The sequence below is a fragment of the Scyliorhinus torazame genome, chromosome 7 (genome assembly GCF_047496885.1).
Source record: "Scyliorhinus torazame isolate Kashiwa2021f chromosome 7, sScyTor2.1, whole genome shotgun sequence".
NCBI classification, from domain to species: Eukaryota; Metazoa; Chordata; class Chondrichthyes; order Carcharhiniformes; family Scyliorhinidae; genus Scyliorhinus; species Scyliorhinus torazame.
Genome location: NC_092713.1, coordinates 204415360 through 204437876, shown reverse-complemented (window position 1 = coordinate 204437876; position 22517 = coordinate 204415360). Strand labels below are relative to the sequence as shown.

Here is a 22517-nt window from a genome sequence, read left to right as displayed (position 1 = left end):
TTGAAATGGTCTCAAGCCCTCCAGGGTGATTAGAGATGGGCAACAAATACTGTCATTTCCAGCGATGTCTTCATCCCATGAAAGAGTATTGAATCATACAAACCATTCCACTTCTCCTGTACCATCCAGATATAGTGCAGCCGTGTACACCACCCACTCTCCAGGTAGTCTTGGAAGTTCCTTCAAGAGACCGATAACCGTAGGCCAATTTGTGGGAAAATGCTGGGAAATTCTTCTCTGACCAATGTGCTCTCTCAGTTTTCCAGTGTGCATGGCCTGTTCATTTGAATGTTGTAACTGTAAATATTTTGTGCAGCCATGCAAACACAGTAATTTGAAGGGGACAACTTGAGTGGCCTGCTTGGTACCTCTTGGTTGCTGTTCTGTGCAAACATTTATGTAACTTACAAAGAACAAGATGTTGATTCCAAAGGCAATGAAGCCTTGGGAGACCACCAAACCCATGAATATCTCACTACCTTTTATTTGAAAAGAAATCCCCACAGGCATTTAAAAATCCATACACATGCTCCCTGGTTCTCTCATAGAATTAAATCCTATTATCACTTAAAAAATCTATTTCCCTGATTCTTTTATTTTTCTGATAAGACATCTCTTAACTTAATCACCACATCCGGATAGTTTAAAAACCGCAAGCCTCTATATACATTTCCAAAGCCTTCATCATCCCCTTCCATGCATGGGATGAGCACGCAATGTATACTCAGTGGTGAATATGTGCCACCCGATTGAATGATTGAAGCACTTTGAGAAACAAATAGAAGGACACATTGATGGAATAAACTGAAGTAAGATGGGAGGAAGCTAATGTGGAACCTGAACATGGGCGTAAAGCAATTGTCAACTGGCCTGTTTCTGTGCTGTAAAGTTCTTTCTAATATTCTAAGTGTGGCTGTACAAGGTTGTTGTGCAGTATAAGCATATCATAGAATAGAATCCCTACAGCAGAAGGAGGTCATTTGGCCCATTGAGCCTGCACTGACCCTTGGAAAGAGTACCCTACTTAAGCCCACGCCTCCACCCTATCCCAGTAACCCCACCTAACCTTTTGGACACTAAGGGGCAATTTAGCATGACCAATCCATCTAATGTACACTTCTTTGGACTGTGGGAAGAAACCGGAACACCCGGAAGAAACCCAGGCAGACATGGGGCAAATGCACTAACTCCACACAGGCAATCGCCCGAGGCTGGAATTGAACCTAGGTCCCTGGAGCTGTGAGGCGGCAGTGTTACCATTGTGCCACCGTGCCGCCTAAAGTGCTTTAGGTTTTATGTTAAATTGTCTTAGCAGTATAACCCCAAACTCTTAATTGTTTTCCGGATAGATTCGTCATACTTGTTGAACACCTCAATTATTTAATCAGCTCTGGCCTTCAGGTTACTGCCCTGCTCTGTATTCCCTAGCAGGACCCTCTGCATTTCATGTTCCAGAAAGAAATCTGTGTTAATGGGACCTCTGCCATATATGGGCTCATTCTCCCAATTTATCTAAATGAGCTTTGTATGTCTGATCTAAAATCCCAACTCCCATGCACATCTTTTATTATCTGCAAGTTTGTGGATAGGTCAGTTTTAATATCCTCAATCATTTGCCATCGACAACCAGCCTCTTTGTTTGTCAGGTCTCTGAGCTTGCCACTAAGTAAGTGGATTGGAGCTTGCCACAAAGTAAAATAATTCTTTATACATTGGGTACCCGTGCGAGTGACCATGCAGCTTGATATACTTTGACAAGCCTGTGGGCAGTTTGTTGTCTTTCTGTTCCACAATTAATTATTCCCATTGTATATTTTGGGTCTAGTTATTCCATTCATTGTCCTGTTAATGAGGCTCTATTTGTGCACAGTAGCTTTCCCTTGGAGTGTCATGATATCTGGCATTACTGAATTATTTCCTCAAATGTGAAGCATGAAGGTCAATGCTTACCATAGAATGGAACATTGTTATCCCAAGGGAAACCAATTGGAACTGAATCAGTTCTTCTTTCCTTCCCACTCTTTCAGATTGCCCTGAATGTCGGTTGAGTTGGGATAATGAAACATGAACACAAATCTAATTTAATCTTTTACCACTCCTAGCTTTAAATTCTGGAAACCGTTGCATAATTGAATATTTCTGAATTCCCCACAGGATTGTGTTCGCATTGAGGATTCTGAGACACTTGTGCTGCGAGCTCCTAAGGACTCATTTGCCATGCGGAGCTCTGAGCGGGGGATTGGCCAAGCTGTGCATCAATTCACCTTTTCTCAGGTTTGAAATGGAAATTAGATATTTTAATCAGCTGTGCCAGCAGTGAGCCAATCTTTTGTTTTCCGTAGGTTGTTGCATTTAAATTGAGATCCACTTGCATGTTCCCTTTTTCTTTCAGTAGGATTTAAATTGAGATTAACTTTCATGTTCCCTTTTTCTTTCCCCATCTTCTGTTTTTGATACAAGGGAATCTCATTTAAGACAACACGGTGGGGGAGTGAAAGTAATTGGGCTATGTGGGAGTTTAAGTGAAGCAGGTTAATGTACTGTATTCATTCCTGAATGCAGATTATCATCACTCCGTGTGCTGACCTCCCTAGAGTGAGCAATTAAACTGTCTCAAAATGTCGTTGGTAGTGTCTTTCCAGTTGACAAGGGACAAAGAGCCGGTTCCTCTAATACAACTGCCATTCGTCCAACCCAAAGGCCAAGTATACTCAGTTTCCCTTCAATAAATCCCACCGACGAGAGTAAATCACTTTGCAATGGGCTGATTTTCAATCCTGTTCAAAAGCTCCATCCATATTTGATTTTTAAAAAATAAAATAAAATAGTGGTGAACGATTAAACAACTCACTGGAGGAGGAGGCTCCACAACTATCCTATCCTCAATGGTGGAGGAGCCCAGCACATATGTGCAAAAGACAAGGCTGAGGCATTCGCAATAATCTTCAGTTAGAAGTGCCGAGTGAATGATCCATCTTGGTCTCCTCTGGAAGTCTCCAGCATCACATGTCAATCTTTAGCCAATACGATTCACTCCACGTGACATCAAGAAACAGCTGACGATGCAACAGCTATGGCCCCTGACAATATCCCAGCGATAGTACTGAAGACTTGTGCTCCAGAACTTGCCGCACCCCCGTTGTTCCAGTACAGTTACAACGCTGGCATCTACCCGGCAATGAGAAACATTGCCCAGGGTGTCCTGTACACAAGACGCAGGACAAATTTAACCCAGCCAATTACCTCCCTATCATTGTACTTTCCATCATCAGCAAAGTGATGGAAGGTGTCGTCAACAACAGTGCTATCAAGTGGCATTGATTCAGCAATAACCTGCTCATGGACGCTTCGTTGGGTTCCGCTCAGTTGGGTTCCTGACCTCACTACAACCTTGGTTCAAACGTGCACAAAAGAGCTGAACTCCAGAGGTGAGGTGAGAGTGACTGCCCTTGACATCAAGGCAGCATTTGACCGAGTATGGCATCAAGGAGCACTACCTAAGCTGGAGTCAATGCGAATCGGGGGGAAAAGTCTCTGCTGCTTGAAGTCATCCCTGGCACAAAGGAAGATGGTTGTGGTGGTTGGAGGCCAATAATCTTGGCTCCAGCACATCACTGCAGAATTTCCTTAGGGTAGTGTCCTGGGCCCAACCATCTTCAGCTGTTTCATCAATGACCCCTTGAATCATAAGATCAGAAGTGGAGATGTTCAGCACCATTCGCGACTCCTCCGATATTGAAGCAGTCCATGTCCAAATGCAGCATGATCTGGATAAAATCCAGGCTTGGACTGACAAGTGGGCAAGTTACATTTGTGCCACACAAGTGCCAGGCAATGAACATAAGAATCAGGAGTAGGCCATCTGATTCCTTGAGCCTGCTCTGCCATTCAGTAAGATCATGGCTGATCTTTTTGTGGACTCAGCTCCACTTGCCCGCCCGCTCACCATAACCCTTAATTCCTTTACTGTTCAAAACTCCATCTATCTTTGCCGTAAAAAAACATTCAACGAGGTAGCCTTCACTGCTTCACTGGACAGGAATTCACAGATTCACACCCTTTGAGTGAAGAACTTCCTCCTCAACTCAGTCCTAAATCTGCTGCCCCTTATTTTGAGGCTATGCCCCCTAGTTCGAGTTTCTAGTGGATCTCCTCTGCACCACCTCCAGTGCCAGTACATCCTTTCTCAAGTAAGGAGACCAAAACTACACCGTACTCTAGGTGTGGCCTCCCCAGCACCCTATGCAGCACTGATTGGCGCCCGGTTGCAGCCTCCCTGTGGTGGAATCCAGAGATTGGGGCGGCATTTAAAAATGGCACCGAGCTCTTCCTATACTGACTAGCTGAGCTCGTCAATGCAGGAAATGAAGGCAAGTGCAACTTTGGCTGGGCGTTCCATCGAGGCGAAAAAGAAATGTCCTGTGAGAAGTGCCCTGCTAAATGCACCCAAAACAGACGCCTTGCTAAAAACGCGCAAAATGGAACTCTATTTTTCCCCATCTAAATCGTGCTATTTATTTGAAAATACCTGAGGACCTTGGCTAAGCCCAATTAAACTGCAGTCACCAGGTTTGTAAAGTTAACACAAATATAATTAAACTGATAAAATGTAACTGACTCCTAATGCCCCTTTTCCCCAAAAAAACACTCGCCCCACTATTATTTATGTACATATATTTCTTACTTCTAGGATTGAGATGGTTTTCTCTGGCCAGGCTTTCTTTGTCGATTCAAGATCATTTTAACTCACTGACTGTTGTCAGGCAGAACACTGTCCCTGACATACCCACAGGTTGCCAGCCAACCAATCAAACCAACTTCCTCCAAAGCTGGTTCTTAAACACCGATGAGCCTGTTTTCTCCTCTCCAAAATACAAAACCTGAAACACACTGTCCTGATTAGCAGGCTGCTTCAGCTTGAGTCCACTGCTTAAATGCAAATCCCAATTATAGGTCCACGGACCAAACGTAAATTAAATAAAAAAATAAAAAAAACTGGAACAAGGGGAAATTAAAAGGAGGGATTCCAACACTGTTTACAGGCTTTTCTTTGCCCAACTGCCAGCTCTCTATAAACATCTTTTTGATTCCACTGAGCTGATAGTTGCAACAGGCCCTTCCCCAAGCCCAACTGTCCAGCAGCACAGACCAGCGACCTTGAGAGGCTTTCTCAGCTCCCTTTGGGCTTCCCGGAGCCCCAACAGTACGGAGGTGCCAAATGGCTCCTGAGGCTTTTCTGAGCCCCCAACTAATTTCCACTTAACCACACACTTCAGCTGTAAGGAGTTAGCCAGCACCTTCTCAACTGCTCCTGACTCTTTGCCTAACTGCTGTTCACTGACCTTTGAACTGATCTGAGTGACCTATTTAAAATACCGGGCAGAATCTGATGTATCACCCCTGGACAGTTGGTGCTTTAAATGTTACAATCTCCAGTCAATGAATTGTCACTCCACAGCTGCTAACTTGCAGAACATACCGCCAAAAAATGGTGATTTCATCAGAATATAGAAGTTTGCCCGTCAAGTGACTGGATGACCTTCTGCTCCCATTTGTTCTTCTATTGCTTGTGGACCACCTTGCCTAACTGTTGGGGAGGGTAGGAAGGGAAAGGTCTGAGGCAATCTTCTTATAATAATCCAGGAAGCTGGGGAATCATGATTACCCATCGCACCTCATTGGATATTCTTCAATAACCTGTGGCTTTATCTGATTGCTGCCCCCTCAATTTCCCTGGGGATAGGTCTATACTGGATTAAAAATGACCATTTCCAATTGGCTCATTTTACTTCTGATATTACTTTCTAATTCGCCCTGTCTATCGAGCACTTTTCTCCACGCCACTAACATTTTTATAATTTCTTCCACTTGATAGGAACCGGATTAGGCCAGTCAGCCTATTGAGCCTTTTCTGCTACTCGATATGATCATGGCTGATCATCCACTTCGATGCCTTTCCCCACACTATCCCCATATCTCTTTGCCTTTTGGTATTTAGAAATCTGCCAATCACCTCCCATTCTTCAAAACTCCAGAGTTCCCCCAATCTATCTTCATCGGACAGTCCTGCCATCCTGGGGACTAGTCGGTGAACCTTCGCTGCATTTCCTCTACGACAATAATAGCACAGGGCTAAATCGCTGGCTTGGAAAGCAGGCCAGCAGCACGGTTCAATTCCCGTACCAGTCTCCCCGAACAGGTGCCGGAATGTGGCGACTAGGGGCTTTTCACAGTAACTTCATTTGAAGCCTACTTGTGACAATAAGCGATTTTCTTTTCATTTTCATATCCTTCCTAATATAAGGGAACCAAAACTGCTCAGCACTCCTGGTTCTATACAATTGTAGCAAGACTTCGCTATTCCTACACTCAAATTCTCTTGTGATAAAGCCAAATTCTCTTGTGATAAAGCCTTTGTAATTGCTTGCTTGTATATTTACCATGAATTCATTTTTTCTCATTTAAATTATGTCCTTTTTTCTTCTCATTTGAATTATGTTCTTTTGTCCTGTAGACTTATTTTCAAGCTTGCAGTCCATTGTACCTTAACGTATCCATACATCACTTATTATATTGACATCACATTTGCCTTTCACTAGTTCATTGGTAAAACTCCCATAATTAGAAATTCCAAGAAAGCCTGATTTCTCTCGCCACCTCATTTTTAAAGTCATTGATAGTACTCTTGTTTCTAATTATCTAATTATTGATCTAATTATTAACAGCTTTGCTCTTCGCAGCTCTGATTAACATATATTTTGTTTGCTCCTTCAGATATTTGGCCCGGAGACGAGCCAGAAAGTGGTCTTTGATGTTGGCATGAAGAGCTTAGTAAAGGATGCACTTGAGGGACAGAATTGCTTAGTTTATACCTACGGTGTATCAAACTCTGGAAAAACCTATACCATTCAAGGTCAAATACAAATTAGTGTCTGCTTTAAAATATTTGGTTTATCTCACTAATATGCTTGGTGCACTGCACAAAGGGCATGATTTATTGGATCCTTTTTCATTTGTAGGCAGCAGGCGTGACAATGGAATTCTCCCTCGATCATTGGCAGTGGTATTCAGCAGCATTCAAGGCAAACTATATCCCAGGATGGACCTGAAGCCTAACCTCTGTAATGATGTAATTAAGCTGGACAACAAAATGGTGAGACAAGAAGAACTGAAGAAACTTTCATTACTGGGTGTTATCAGAGAGGTCAGTGCTGAATTTCTACTGAAAACTTGATTATGGTGCCTCAGATGTCAATATTCCAATAATAAGGCCTTGTAGGTGTGAGCTGTTTGGTCACCATGTTAGACATTGGACTGGATTCTCCGCTGGTGGGATTCTCCGTTTTGCCGGCAGTGCACTCGCGCCCGGGGATTTCCTGACAACATGTGGCTGCCCACAAGGGGAAACCCCCATTGGCCGGCTGGCGGGATGGAGAATCCAACCCCACATTCGGACTCGCTAGTATCAATGATGCTCTATGATTACATGAATACAGAAAATATTGTACTAGAAACTGTATTCAGCCTTTCGTCTTTCATAAGAACATGAGAACTAGAAGCAGGAGTAGGCCATCTGGCCCCACGAGCCTGCTCCACCATTCAATGAGATCATGGCTGATCTTTTGTGGACTCAACTCCACTGTCTGGCCTGAACACCATAACCCTTAATCCCTTTATTCTTAAAAAAACTATCTATCTTTATCTTAAAAACATTTAATGAAGGAGCCTCTACTGCTCCTTCACTAAATGAGGATTTACTGGGCAAGGAATTCCATTGATTCACAACCCTTTGGGTGAAGAAGTTCCTCGTAAATCTACTTCCCCTTATTTTGAGGCTAAGCCCCCTAGTTCTGCTTTCACCCGCCAGTGGAAACAACCTGCCCGCATCTATCCTATCTATTCCCTTCATAATCTTATATGTTTCTATAAGATCCCCCCTCATCCTTCTAAATTCCAATGAGTACAGTCCCAGTCTACTCAACCTCTCCTCGTAATCCAACCCCTTCAGCTCTGGGATTAACCTAGTGAATCTCCTCTGCACACCCTCCAGTGCCAGTGCCAGTACGTCCTTTCTCAAGTAATGAGACCAAAACTGATCACAATACTCCAGGTGTGGCCTCACTAACACCTTATACAATTGCAGCATAACCTCCCTCGTCTTAAACTCCATCCCTCTAGCAATGAAGGACAAAATTCCATTTGCCTTCTTAATCACCTGTTGCACCTGTAAATCAACTTTTTGCGACTCATGCACTAGCGCACCCAGGTCTCTCTGCATAGCAGCATGTTTTAATATTTTATCATTTAAATAATAATCCCTTTTGCTGTTATTCCTACCAAAATGGATAACCTCACATTTGTCAACATTGTATTCCATCTGCCAGACCCTAGCCCATTCACTTAGCCTATCCAAATCCCTCTGCAGACTTCCCGTATCCTCTGCACTTTTTGCTTTACCACTTATCTTAGTGTTGTCTGCAAACTTGGACACATTGCCCTTGGTCCCCAACTCCAAATCATCTATGTAAATTGTGAACAGTTGTGGGCCCAACACTGATCCCTGAGGGACACCACTAGCTACTGATTGCCAACCAGAGAAACACCCATTAATCCCCACTCTTTGCTTTCTATTAATTAACCAATCCTCTATCCATGCTACTACTTTCCCCTTAATGCCATGCATCTTTATCTTATGCAGCAACCTTTTATGTGGCACCTTGTCAAAGGCTTTCTGGAAATCCAGATATACCACATCCATTGGCTCCCCGTTATCTACCGCACTGGTAATGTCCTCACAAAATTCTACTAAATTAGTTAGGCACGACCTGCCCTTTATGAACCCATGCTACGTCTGCCCAATGGGACAATTTCCATCCAGATGCCTCGCTATTTCTTCCTTGATGATCGATTCCAGCATCTTCCCTACTACCGAAGTTAAGCTCACTAGCCTATAATTACCCGCTTTCTGCCTACCTCCCTTTTTAAACAGTGGTGTCACGTTTGCTAATTTCCAATCCGCTGGGACCACCCCGGAGTCTAGTGAATTTTGGTAAATTATCACTAGTGCATTTGCAATTTCCCATGTCATCTCTTTTAGCACTCTGGGATGCATTCCATCAGGGCCAGGAGACTTGTCTACCTTTAGCCCCATTAGCTTGCCCATCACTACCTCCTTAGTGATAACAATCCTCTCAAGGTCCTCACCTGTCATAGCCTCATTTCCATCAGTCACTGGCATGTTATTTGTGTCTTCCACTGTGAAGACCGACCCCAAAAAACCTGTTCAGTTCCTCAGCCATTTCCTCATCTCCCATTATTAAATTTCTCTTCTCATCCTCTAAAGGACCAATATTTACCTTAGCCACTCTTTTTTTTTTGTTTTTGTTTTATGTATTTGTAGAAACTTTTACTACCTGTTTTTATATTCTGAGCAAGTTTACTCTCATAATCTATCTTACTCTTCTTTATAGCTTTTTTAGTAGCTTTCTGTTGCTCCCTAAAGATTTCCCAGTCCTCTAGTCTCCCACTAATCTTTGCTACTTTGTATGCTTTTTCCTTCAATTTGATACTCTCCCTTATTTCCTTAGATATCCACGGTCGATTTTCCCTCTTTCTACCGTCCTTCCTTTTTATTGGTATAAACCTTTGCTGAGCACTGAAAAATCGCTTGGAAGGTTCTCCACTGTTCCTCAACTATTTCACCATGAAGTCTTTGCTCCCAGTCTACCTTAGCTAGTTCTTCTCTCATCCCATTGTAATCTCCTTTGTTTCAGCACAAAACACTAGTGTTTGATTTGACCTTCTCACCCTCCATCTGTATTTTAAATTCCACCATATTGTGATCGCTCCTTCCGAGAGGATCCCTAACTATGAGATCATTAATCAATCCTGTCTCATTACACAGGACCAGATCTAGGATCGCTTGTTCCCTCGTAGGTTCCATTACATACTGTTCTAGGAAACTATCGTGGATACATTCTATAAACTCCTCCTCAAGGCTGCCTTGACCAACCTGGTTAAACCAATCGACATGTAGATTAAAATCCCCCATGATAACTGCTGTACCATTTCTACATGCATCAGTTATTTCTTTGTTTATTGCCTGCCTCACCATAATGTTACTATTTGGTGGCCTATAGACTACTCCTATCAGTGACTTTTTCGCCTTACTATTCCTGATTTCCACCCAAATGGATTCAACCTTATCCTCCATAGCACCGATTTCATCCCTTACTGTTGCCCGGATGTCATCCTTAAATAGCAGAGTTCCACCACCTCCCTTACCATCCACTCTTGTCCTTCCAAATAGTTTGATACCCGTGGATATTTAACTCCCAGTCGTGACCATCCTTTAACCATGTTTCAGTAATGGCCACTAAATCATAGTCATTCACGATGATTTGCACCATCAACTCATTTACCTTATTCCGAATACTACGAGCATTCAGGTAAAGTACACTTATGTTGGCTTTTTTATCTCTTTTCTGAATCTTAACACCTCGATCAGTAACCTCTCCTAAGTTATATTTCCTCTTAACCTTTCTCCTAATTTTCCTTGTCGTTGAACCCATATCTTCATGTAACAACCTGCCGCGTCGCTTACCATTAATGTTTTCACTTCCCGTTTTATTCCTTTTAGTATTCCTGGTCCTATTCACTGAGCTCCCCTCAGTCACTGTACCTTGTACTGTCACCCTTTTTTGATTTTTGACTATGGCTTCTCTGCCTTACACTTTCCCCCTTACTGCCTTTTTGTTTCTGTCCCTGTTTTGCTACCTTCCAACTTCCTGCATCGGTTCCCATCCCCCTTCCACATTAGTTTAAACTCTCCCCAACACCTCTAGCAAACCCCCCCCGGTCATCGGTTCCAGTCCTGCCCAGGTGCAGACCGTCCGGTTTGTACTGGTCCCACCTCTCCCAGAATCGGTTCCAATGTCCCAGGAATTTGCACTCTTGCACCATCTCTCGAGCCACGCATTCATCCTATCTATCCTGACATTCCTACTCTGACTAGCTCGTGGCACTGGTAGCAATCCTGAGATTACTACCTTTTTGAGGTCCTACTTTTTAGTTTAACTCCTAACTCCCTGAATTCAGCTTGTAGGACCTTGTCCCGTTTTTCACCTATATCGTTGGTGCCTATGTGCACCACGACAGCTGCCTGTTCACCCCCCCCCCCCACACCCAGAATGTCCTGCAGCCGCCCCGAGACATCCTTGACCCTTGCACCAGGGAGGCAACATACCATCCTGGAGTCTCGATTGTGTCCGCAGAACTGCCTGTCTATTCCCCTTAAATTGAGTGTTATGCTGCCATCAAAACATCTAAAGCATTGGATTTGTTTATTATGCTGAATGTATATTCACTTCTTTTGTTGCCCACCTAGGTTTCCATTACTTGTGTTTAGGTCAAGAGACCTCTTTGTATTCTAATGTTGTTTATGTATTTTATGAACTAGTTTGAACTGATCTTTGTATTTGCGAAGCTTTGATAGGATTACCATGTCTATTCTCCACATGAGCAATAGTCCTAATCCCATGTGTCTTCTCTGACTGCATGTCCTATCCCTCTTTTCTTCAAGCACCTATTTTAACCTAATCTGAAATGTTGATGGACTGGTGCTTTCAATGAAAATGATTAATTTTGCTCGGTGAAAAGGATGTGTTAAACTTGATAAAAGCAAATTACTGTGGATGCTGAAATCTGAAACAAAAGAAAAAATGCTCTTACAAAGGGGCATCTGGACTCAATGTTAGCTCTTTTCTCTCCTACAGATGCTGCCAGACCTGCTGAGAATTTCCAGCATTTTCTGTGTTAAACTTGAGATCTTTTAACAATTGTTATTTGACGATCCACAGATTTATGGAACAATGATGCTTGATAGAGAAAAATCTTTTATGTTTATTAATGGTTTGTAAAAGCTAGCTGACTTCCAGTAGATTTTGTTTTAAAGTTTCATGTGTATTAAAAGATGCACATCTGTCATGCCCATTGGAGGCATGTCCTGTTCATAACTTCAAACATGGACGTGTTAATGAAACCGTCTGATGTGTTTTAAAATGGGTACTCTCAAGGTGGCTAAGGTGGTGACCATTGCTTACTCGCTGCAGAAGTGGACTATCTTAAGTTTCCATGAAGCTGAATAACCTGGGTGGGGAACTTCCCCTTGAATGGACATGCCTAGACAACACCCCTTTGGGAAATTCATACCTGCCATTACTCAAAGTTTACTCCAAACATAGAATCCGTGGACCCCCAGACTCTAATGGCCCGAATCTTGGGTTGGAAACCCGATTTCCAACTCTAATCAAACAAAAACTTACCTACTTGCCTTCCTACGATTTTTCAGTACTATCGTCTGAATTGGGATCCTTCCAAACTTGCACAGTGCAGTAATCCACACACAAAGCAGTGGAGAGAATCATTGTAGCAGCCACGCCCCCTTTCTATTGTACTAGCTGCCATATTCCAGTAAGCAGAGAGTTTAAAGGTCCTAAAGCCACTTTGAAAAGCAATGGAGAGAAGGTAAGGTGGGTGATGGGGTACGGTGGATTGAGGGATGTCAGGGAGTGGTTGGGGAGTTGAAGGATTGGGAGAGGTCAGCCGGTATGATTGATTATGTATAGTTACCCAGGAATTGGAACAGTTTATCTGCCATTTAACAGTTCTTAGATGACTATATCCAGGTAAGTAAGCCCGAACCATCCAAAGTTTTCGACTTTGAACTCCATATTTGATGATTCCAGATGCAGGGAATTGCCTATTTGAATCCAATCCAAACCTCCTGTGCAATTCCTTCATAGTTTGTGCTCTGGGATTACCGAGTGATTTCAAACCATTTTGGCTGGGTGATACCAATATTGGTCATGTGATTGGAACTGGCTGGAGGTAAATGAATTTTGGTGGTCTCCAGAAAAACACCAAAAAGACAATGGGACGATTCTCTGGGCACATTGCAAGTTCCATCCCCTGACAACGGTGCGTCTCGGAGTCAGCACCCGGAACAGGGTAGCACAGGGGCATGTGCTGCCAGCAAGTGAGCCGGGACCATCCGGCCCCAGAGAATGCCTGCCATTTGCTTCAGTGGGTTTTCATCGCCCACATCCTCGACAGTGACCTGCCTACAGTGCCGACACAGTCCCATCACCCTGGAGTGTCCCATCACCCTGGAGTGATGTTACACAGACCCTGGGAGGGTAGAACAGGGTGGTGAGGGGGAGGAAAGGGGAGAGGAGGTGAGATGACCGACAAAACCACGTCCAATATGAAGCGGGTAAGGATGAGCATCCCTGGCTCTCTGGACATGCCAGACCTTCGCCGCTGCCGCTTGTCCACCATCCTCCGGGTCGTCCCAAGGATTGTCCTCCAGCTCCTCCTCGTCTGGCACCACCTCATCCTCCGAGGTGGCCGCATGTTCGTCCACTTCCAGACGTTGCATGTTCCTTCACTTCCAGCACGTTGCCTTGCTGCTGTGCCAAGTTGTGGAGGGCACAGCAGATCACCACAAAGCGGCGGCCCTCTGGGAGGTGTACTGCAGCGCACCACCAGAGCGGCTGAGGTATCGGAATTGCATTGTGAGCAGTCTCGTGCATCGCTCTTGTCAGCCTGGAAGGACCTCGTTGTATTGGGTCTTTGCATCGGTTTCCAGCCTCCATACTGCCGTCATTAGCAAGGTCCTCATTGACAGATATCATCCTCCTCCACGTGGTGCCAAGTCCGCAAGGACATGGCACAGGTGCTGGACCGTGCCCTTGTTGAGGCAGAGCCTCCTGCGCCACATGCTGTCTATCATCTGTTCGAAAGACCAGCGATGCCTGTATCTTGGGCCATCGCTGCTGCCCCCCCCCCCCCCCGCCCCACCCCCACAAGTCTGTGTCGACGCTGCAGCAGCTGCCTTAGCTGACGGCTGGGCCTGCTAGCATCACAGCGAGGGCAGCTTCCGCGAGGTCCAACATATTGTCCATCCTGGTATTATCTGTGAGGAATCGGCGAGGGTGAGGGACTGACAACCAGTGGTGTCTTCCACCCTGGGACCCTCCATATCCGGGTTGATGGTTACTTGCCTCCTCGGATCCCTGCAGCATCCAAAGATGTACTAATCGGCACCCATATGACCACTTGCTTGGGAGGCCATTAAATAGGGAACTGTTCCCGTTAATAGTATGGAGATTGGCCTTGAATGGTGATTATTGGTTTTGCACCACGGCAGGATCTTTTATTTTGCCAATGGGCGTGGGTTGATAGATTGCAAACCGAGCGGTGCCCAGCGTGGTCCTCTATCTTGGTCTCCCGCAATCTAATGGCCGGGTCATGGTCGCGCCACATGGCTGTAAAATTGCACCATTATGTGGGATACCAGAAATAAAGATGCATATAGTCCTGAAACAATCACTTTTAACTCATTGCTTTTACACCTTCTAGAGGCTGGTTAAAAGTTGATGTGCACTGTTTATCCATAGCTGGAGATTCGCTTAAATACAGATCAGCTATGTGTTGTACCTTTTTTGCTTTCTCTCCCTTTCCTGCCTATGCATCCATTATATTGCAACTGTTTTGTTTGTATATGAGATGTTGATGCTGTTGGTGTTTATTGCTCAACCAAAGGTGCTGGTGAGACTCATGTTGAACCCTTGCGATCTCTGATGGATCTTATTTCAATGTACTACGTAATCTTTCCTTAAACCACGTAAAATACTGCTCACTTTATTTTTCCACTAATGTACTAGAGCTGAAATGGCTAAACATGAAGTGCTGAGCACTTTACTTGTTGTATAAATCATATTCCTCTATTATTGACTTAAAATAGGAAGATCTGCAAACTCCAATGAAGAAAAACAAGAGCACAGAGTTTATATCCAGGGCAGGTCTTAGCTGTGATTCTGATAGTGGCATTGGCAGCATGTCCTCTGTCAGTAACTTGGAAGGTAAGGTGGTCATTCATTTGGGTATTGTGACCAGGTGATCAATTCTGGAGCAATTTCACCTTTTTTTGTCTTTCTAAAGTAGTCATGAGAACAATGTGTGTCTGTAAAGTAACAAAAGCTTCCAATTTGAAACTACAGCACAATGAAATAAATGACTGGTTAATTGAGTTTGTTGATACAGGAATTAATATTGACCAGAACACTGGGAACATTTCCCAGTTACCATTGTCTGGGTCAGTTACAGCATATGTTTGTTTCAATTTTAAATATTTTTCTGTACAGATCCTTTGCAAGTCTTTCTAACTGGTTAACTGAGATAATAGAATATTTTGTATTGCTTAAAATGTCTGTATGCTTGAAATTACTTGTGTGGTGCGATGCAAAAATCAATTGTATATCATTTTGCTTAATGGAAACTTTCAAAACTGTTGAAACCCACCAATGGAGATTCTTGAAAGGAACAATTTTGGACTTGAATATAGATCAACTGTGTTGTATCTTTGCTTTCTCTCCTGCCTATGCATGCATTATATTGCAATTTGTCTGCTTAAGGTTTCACTGTTTTTTGCCAACATTCTTATTTTTTCCCTTGCCCTCTCAGAGTCTGCATCCCGCTGGGCAGATCATGATACAGTTGTTCTCTGCCAGGAACAGCGCACACATTACTCCATTTGGGTCTCCTTCTTTGAGATATACAATGAACTCGCCTATGACTTGTTGGACACTGTTCCTGCGACAAACCGCAAACGACAAACCTTAAAATTGTGTGAGGATAAGAATGGAAATTCCTATGTAAAAGGTACTAGCCCTATTCTGCAAATGGCTCTTTGCCTGCAGTTTTGGAAGAATAATGTTTATTCTGGTAGTCTTGTGTTTTGCATCCTGAAAATAGAGATTGTGCTATAGTTTAGTAAGGTGATAGGGAAAAACAATGAGGGCCATGTGCTGATCAATTCATAATTCTGTCCTTGGGCTTGGCGTTGACTTGCTTACTGAAACAGGAAAACAATTTAATTGTACTATTTTGTAATGTTCTACACTCTACTGTCTAGTTTATTCTACTTGTATGTGCTATTGCACATTCTTATATTGTCAATTTGGGTATTTTATTTGGTGGATTTTGGTGATGGAGTTTCCAAAACCTAGCCTGATTATATATACCATATGAACCCTGACAGCATGGTCAGATTGTAATCGGTGTTGTGATTTCTATGTTTTTTTAATGCTTATATATGATGTATTCTGTGCTGTAATTTGACTTCGGAATTCCTTCTGCAAAAAGTTGATTCAGGAACCCGGGTCGGAATCTGCCCCGTCGCCGGGATTCTCCGTCTTGCCAGCCAACCAATGGGATAGTGCCAGTGCATCGGAGAATCCCGACAGCGGAGAATCCAGCCCCAGGTTTTTGACAAATGGGGTGGGATTCTCCGACCGACCGACCCCCCCCCCCCCCCCCCGGCTGGATTGGAGAATCGGCAGGGGCTGGCGTGAACCCCACCCCCGCCGGCCGCTGAATTCTCCGGCACCGGATATTCGGCGGGGGCAGGAATCGCGGTCGCGCCCCCCCCCCCCCCCCCCCCCCCCCCCCGGCGATTCTCCGGCCCGCGATGGGCCGAAGTCCCGCTGCTGTCCCGCCAGCGTGAATCAAACCACCTAACTTCCCGGCGGGGGTCCTGGGGGGGGGGGGCGATCTGGCCCCGGGGGTATCCCCACGGTGGCCTGGCCCGCAATCGGGGGCCCACCGATCCGCGGATGGGCCTGGGCCGTGGGGGCACTCTTTTCCCTCCGCCTCGGCCATAGCGTTCGCCATGGCCGACACAGAAGAGGGCCCCCCCCCCCCTACTCCCCTGCGCATGCGCGGGGATGACGTCAGCCAAAGGCCTTCCACGCCAGCCGGTGGAGCAGAAACCACTCTGGCGCAGGCCTAGCCCCTCACCGTGAGGGCTTGGCCCCTAAAGATACGGAGAAATCCGCATCTTTGGGGCGGCCCGATGCCGGAGTGGTTCCCGCCGGGACCCCCCGCCCAGCCGGGCAGGGGAGAATCCTGGCCACGGACTAAATTTTTAAAAACCAGCGCTACGATCTTCCTTATTGTCACTGGGGTCTTGTGCTGAGATTGGGTGATCTCTCCCATAGATACGTCGGGCAACAATCTGACATAGTCATATTCATCAAATCATATCTTGCACCCAGTGGATTTGGATTTGTTTTTATTGTCACGTGTACTGAGATGCAGTGAAAAGTGAAGTTCCAGATGGATCATTCCATACATAAAAACATAGGACATACATAAATACATAGATACAGGCATCGGGTGAAGCATCGGGTGTAGTACTACTCCGTGGAGAAGATGTGTGAGAAGGGATCAGTTCAGTCCATAAGAGGGTCATTCAAGAATCTGGTAACAGGGGGGAAAAAGCTGTTTTGAACCTATTGGATTAGATTTTGTCTATTGTCATGTGTACCAAGGTACAGTGGAATGTATTTTTCTGTGAGCAGCACAACAGATCATAAGTACATTAAAAGAAAATACATAATAGGGCAACACGAGGTACACCGGCATCGGGTGAAGTATTAATGAGGTCAGTTCATAAGAGGTTCGTTTAGGAGTCTGGTAACAGCGGGGAAGAAGCTGTTTTTGAGTCTGTTCGGGCGTGTTCTCAGACTTTTGTATCTCCTGCCCGATTGAAGAAGTTGGAAGAATGAGTAAGCCAGGTGGGAGGGGTCTTTGATTATGCTGCCCGCTTTTCCCAGGCAACGGGAGGTGTAGATGGAGTCAATGGATGGGAGGCAGGTACGTGTGATGGGCAGATAGGATGCTTTCTGTGGTGCATCTGTAAAAGTTGGTAAGAGTTGATGTGGACATGCTAAATTTCCTTAGTTTCCTGAGGAAGTATAGGTACTGTTGTGCTTTCATGGTGGTAGCGTCAACGTGGGTGGACCAGGACAGATTTTTGGAGATGTGTACCCCATGGAATTTGAAACTGCTAACCATCTCAACCTCGGCCCCGTTGATGCTGACAGGGGTGTGTACAGTACTTTGCTTCCTGAAGCCGGGTGGGAGGGTTCTTTGATTATGCTGCTCACTTTCCCAAGGCAGCAGGAGGTGTGATGCTGACAGGGGTGTGTACAGTACTTTGCTTCCTGAAGCCGGGTGGGAGGGTTCTTTGATTATGCTGCTCACTTTCCCAAGGCAGCAGGAGGTGTAGCCAGAGTCAATGGATGGGAGGCGGGTTCACGTGATGGACTGGGCTGTGTTCGTGACTCTAGTTTCTTATGGTCTTGGGCCGAACAGTTGCCATACCAGGCTGTGATGCAGTCAGATAAGATGCTTTCTGTAGTGCATCTGTAAAAATTGGTAAAAGTCATGTGGACATGCCGAATTCCCTTAGTTTACTGAGGAAGTATTGGAGCTGTTGTTTTCTTACATAGACATACAGAGAACATATAGTGCTGAAGGAGGCCATTCGGCCCATCAAGTCTGTACCGACCCATTTAAGCGCTCACTTCCACCCTATCCCTGTAACCCAATTAACCCCTCCTAACTTTTTTTGATCACTTAAGGGCAATTTGTCATGGCCAATTTGTCATGGCCAATCCACCTAACCTGCACGTCTTTGGACTGTGGGAGGAAACTGGAGCACCCGGAGGAAACACACGCAGACACTGGGAGAACGTGCAAACTCCAATCAGACGGTGACCCAGCGGGGAATCAAACCTGGGACCCTGGTGCTGTAAACCCACAGTGCTATCCACTTGTGCTACTGTGCCACCCCTCTTGTGCTACCGTGCTGCCCCTTTCTTGCTCGTAGTGTCAATGTGGGTGGACCAGGACAGATTGTTGGTGATGTGTACACCTACACCTCAACACCATTGATTCAGACGGGTGTGTATGATACTTTGCTTCCTGAAGTCAATGACCAGCTCCTTAGTTTTGCTGATGTTGAGGAAGATATTGTTGTTGTTACACCACCCACTAAGTTCTCTATTTCTCTTCTGTACTCTGACTCATCGTTGATCAAGATCCGACCCACTATGGTCGAGTTATCAGCAACTTGTAGATGGAGTTGAAGCCAATTTTGCCACAGTCCTGTGTGTGTGTATAGGGAGTATAATAGGGGCTAAGTACGCAGCCTTGTGCCCCGTTTATTGAAGACTATTGTGGAGGAGATCTTGTTGTTTATCCTCACTGTCGGTGCTCGAACCCATTGCCCCTCCATCCAAAGGTGAATCCCAGGGCCCATTGAGCACCGACCGAGAGGAGGGGGTGCTGAGTGACATCCCTAACCTGTCCCATGGAGTGGAGACGGTGACCATCAGCTTGTCCTAGATTCATCCCTCTGAGGCCGCATCTCGCAGCCAACACCCAGAACAGGGCGACTGCATGTGCTGCCAACAAGTGAGCTGGGACTCTCCAGCCCCAGATCTCCCCAAAGGACGGCCCGCCAGGGGCATCGAAGGCCACGGCATGTGGTAAGCAGCTGGCTGCTTCGATCTCTGATGTACATTTTGGGGACACATCTAGACATAGTGGTAGAGGTGGGGAGGGAAGGGGGGCAGCTTGAGAAGGGGGGGGGGGAGGGAAGGAAGTGGGGGGGGTAGATGGATGGCACCATCGGGAGCGTGGGGCATTGGTACACAAACACCCTTGTGCACGACCAGTATGGTGTGCGTCATGCAGCGCCATGTGGGTTGTGAAGTGCTCACTTAACCACGATTGCCAATGCCATATTACCAATAGCCGTCAGCTGCACGGCGAAAGGCCTCGGTTGTCGGTGGGGCAGATGGGCACGGACCAGGGCTACCCCCAGAATGGGTACACACACTCCAGGCACTGCCATGGTGCTGCGAGTGGATGCCCCCGCTCCTCCTCTGCCGCCCAGCGCCCCCGGCTACTCACCACCTTGGCTCCCCACAGAAGCCCTCCCGCCAGGTTCACATTTTTAAAAAGGAGTACTAATCGGTGCCAGTGTGACCACTTGCTGGAGAGGCTGATAAAAGACAGGAGACCGTTGGATATGGGGTGGCTCCCATTAGTTGTATAGAAACAAGGCTTAAGTGGTGATAATTGGTTTCTCTCCACGCTACGGCGAGATTCCGATTTTGCCTCGGGGAGCTGGCCGGTTGCATAGCAAACTATTTGACGCCTGGCGCGGTTCCCGTTTTTGGCCCCACCCGCTATTCACCGGCCTCACTTCCTTCGAGCAAGAGCGCAATGAGGCTGGAGAATCATGCCCCATGGCTGCTAAAGCTGTGATTAAGGGGTTGTAAAAGGGAGGGGATCATTGATTTTTCAGTTTTAAGTGTTCTGCTAATGGAATATTGTTTTATGTTTAATGGAAAACTGGGGTGTAGACAATTTATGGGGTATTGTGTTTGATTCTGGCTAAACCGTTCATGGGACGTCTTGTGGGAGGTGACAAAAAAACTTGTGCTTTGGGTACAGATGATGAGTGCGGGAGTCACATCTCTCTGAAAAGTTAGTTCTTCCTCTGATTTTAATCTGAACCAAGATATTTCAGTTTTGATCCTGAAGGATTCTGCACAGAGAAACGCAAGTAGAAACCTGGGGCGAAATTCTCCGGAAATGGCGCGATGTCCGCCGACTGGCGCCCAAAACGGCGAAATCCGACGGGCATCGCACCGCTCCAAAGGTGCGGAATGTTCCACATCTTTGGGGGCCGAGCCCCAACCTTGAGGGGCTAGGTTGGCGCCGGACGAATTTCCGCCCCGCCAGCTGGCGGAAAAGGCCTTTGGTGCACCGCCAGCTGGCGCGGAAATGACATCTCCAGGCGGCGCATGCGCAGGAGCGATAGCGGCCGCTGACGGCATTCTTGCGCATGCGCAGTGGAGGGAGTCTCTTCCGCCTCCGCCATGGTGGAGACTGTGGCGGAAGGGAAAGAGTGCCCCCACGGCACAGGCCCGCCCGCGGATCGGTGGGTCCCGATCGCGGGCCAGGCCACCGTGGGGGCACCCCCAGGGGCCAGATTGCCCCGCGCCCCCCCCCCCCAGGACCCCGGAGCCCGCCCGCGCCGCCTTGTCCCGCCGGTGGTTTAATTTACGCCGGGGGGGGGGGGGGGGCGTGCCAACCGGCGCGGCGCGATTCCCGCCCCCGCCGAATATCCTCTGGTGGAGCATTCGGCAACCGGCGGGACGGGATTCACGCCAGCCCCCGGCGATTCTCCGACCCGGCAGGGGGGTCGGAGAATCTCGCCCCTGGTTGTTAACTTGATTCATGACTGGTATTGAGAATCCTGTTGGTTTGCTTAATTGGAATCTCTAGGCAGGTTTCGAAAATAAGTTTAAAGTTTCTGTTTTACTTAAGAACTGTTTAAACTGCTAATTGTAAAGCTATTTCTCTGTTGTTAATTCTGTGTTTTATTTAAAGTTTCTTTTGACATAAAAACTTGTCCATGGCAGTATTGGTAGGAGTGAGCACCGCATGTTCCTTGAGACAAAATCCCATCTTCACATCCAGGATATCTCCATCGTACTTTGTGGTACTTCCACTGTGCTGAATGGAATTGATTTAGACAGATCTAGGAGCTCAAAACTGGACATTCACAAAGTGTGTGGGCCATCAGCAAAAGCAGAATTATATTCAAAAGTTTTAATCTTATCGTTTGTCATATCCTTCCCTTTACCATTACAACCATGATTCAAAGAAGAGTGCAGGAAAGCATGCCAGGAGAAGCACCAGGCATATCTAAAATTCATGTGTCAACCTGGTGAAGCTACAACATAGGACTACAAACAATCGTACAACCAACTGATCCAATCAAAGCTCTGCAGTCTTGCCACATACCGGCAGCCGTGTGCTCCAGAACTAGTCCAGTACAGCTACAACACTAACAAATACCCGACCATGTGGCGGGATAATTGCCTCAGTAATTGCAGGCCAGAAATGGGATGTTCACTGATGATTGTGCAATGTTGAGTATCATTCGCAACTCCTCTGAAATTGCGCCATTCTGTGTCCATTATTCAGCAAGACCTGGACAACGTTCAGACTTGGCTAATAAATGGCAAATCACATTTGTGCTACACAATTTCCAGGAAATGACCATCTCCAACGAGAGAATCTAACCATCACCCCTAGACATTCAATAGCATTACCATCACTGAAACCCCCACTATCAACATCCTGGGGGTTATAATTTACTACAAGCTGAACTGGACCAGCCATATAAATAATGTAGCTATAACAGCAGGTCAAAGACTGGGAATTCTGTGGCAAATAACTCTGCTCCTGACCCACCAAAGCGTGGCCACTATTTACAAGGCACTAGTCAAGAGTTTAATGAAATACTCCCCATTTGCCTGGATGAGTGCAACTCCCAACAAAACTCCAGCTCAACACCATCCAGAAAAAAGCAGCTGCTGGATTGCTACCCCTCCACCACCGATGTACAGTGGCAACAGTGTGTACCATCTAAAAGATGTTCTTCATCAACTCACCAAGGCTGCTCCAATAGCACCTTCCAAACCCATGACCTCTTCCACCTAGAAGGATGAAGGTGACAGATGTATGGGAATACCGACACCTTCAAGCTCCCCTCCAAATCACAAACCATTTGACTTGGAACCATATCA

General features: G+C 46.0%; 1 protein-coding gene across 2 annotated transcripts in view; it reads left to right on the top strand.

The window, feature by feature from the left end:
- kif20a (kinesin family member 20A) overlaps positions 1-22517 on the top strand; it is a 91718-nt gene that overhangs the window by 21564 nt on the left and 47637 nt on the right. For both annotated transcript variants that reach the window (XM_072511977.1, XM_072511976.1), the window contains exons 3-7: positions 2155-2274; positions 6775-6913; positions 7020-7204; positions 14807-14924; positions 15526-15723. In XM_072511977.1, the coding sequence (XP_072368078.1) occupies positions 2155-2274; positions 6775-6913; positions 7020-7204; positions 14807-14924; positions 15526-15723 (760 nt within the window). The remainder of the gene's footprint in view (positions 1-2154; positions 2275-6774; positions 6914-7019; positions 7205-14806; positions 14925-15525; positions 15724-22517) is intronic.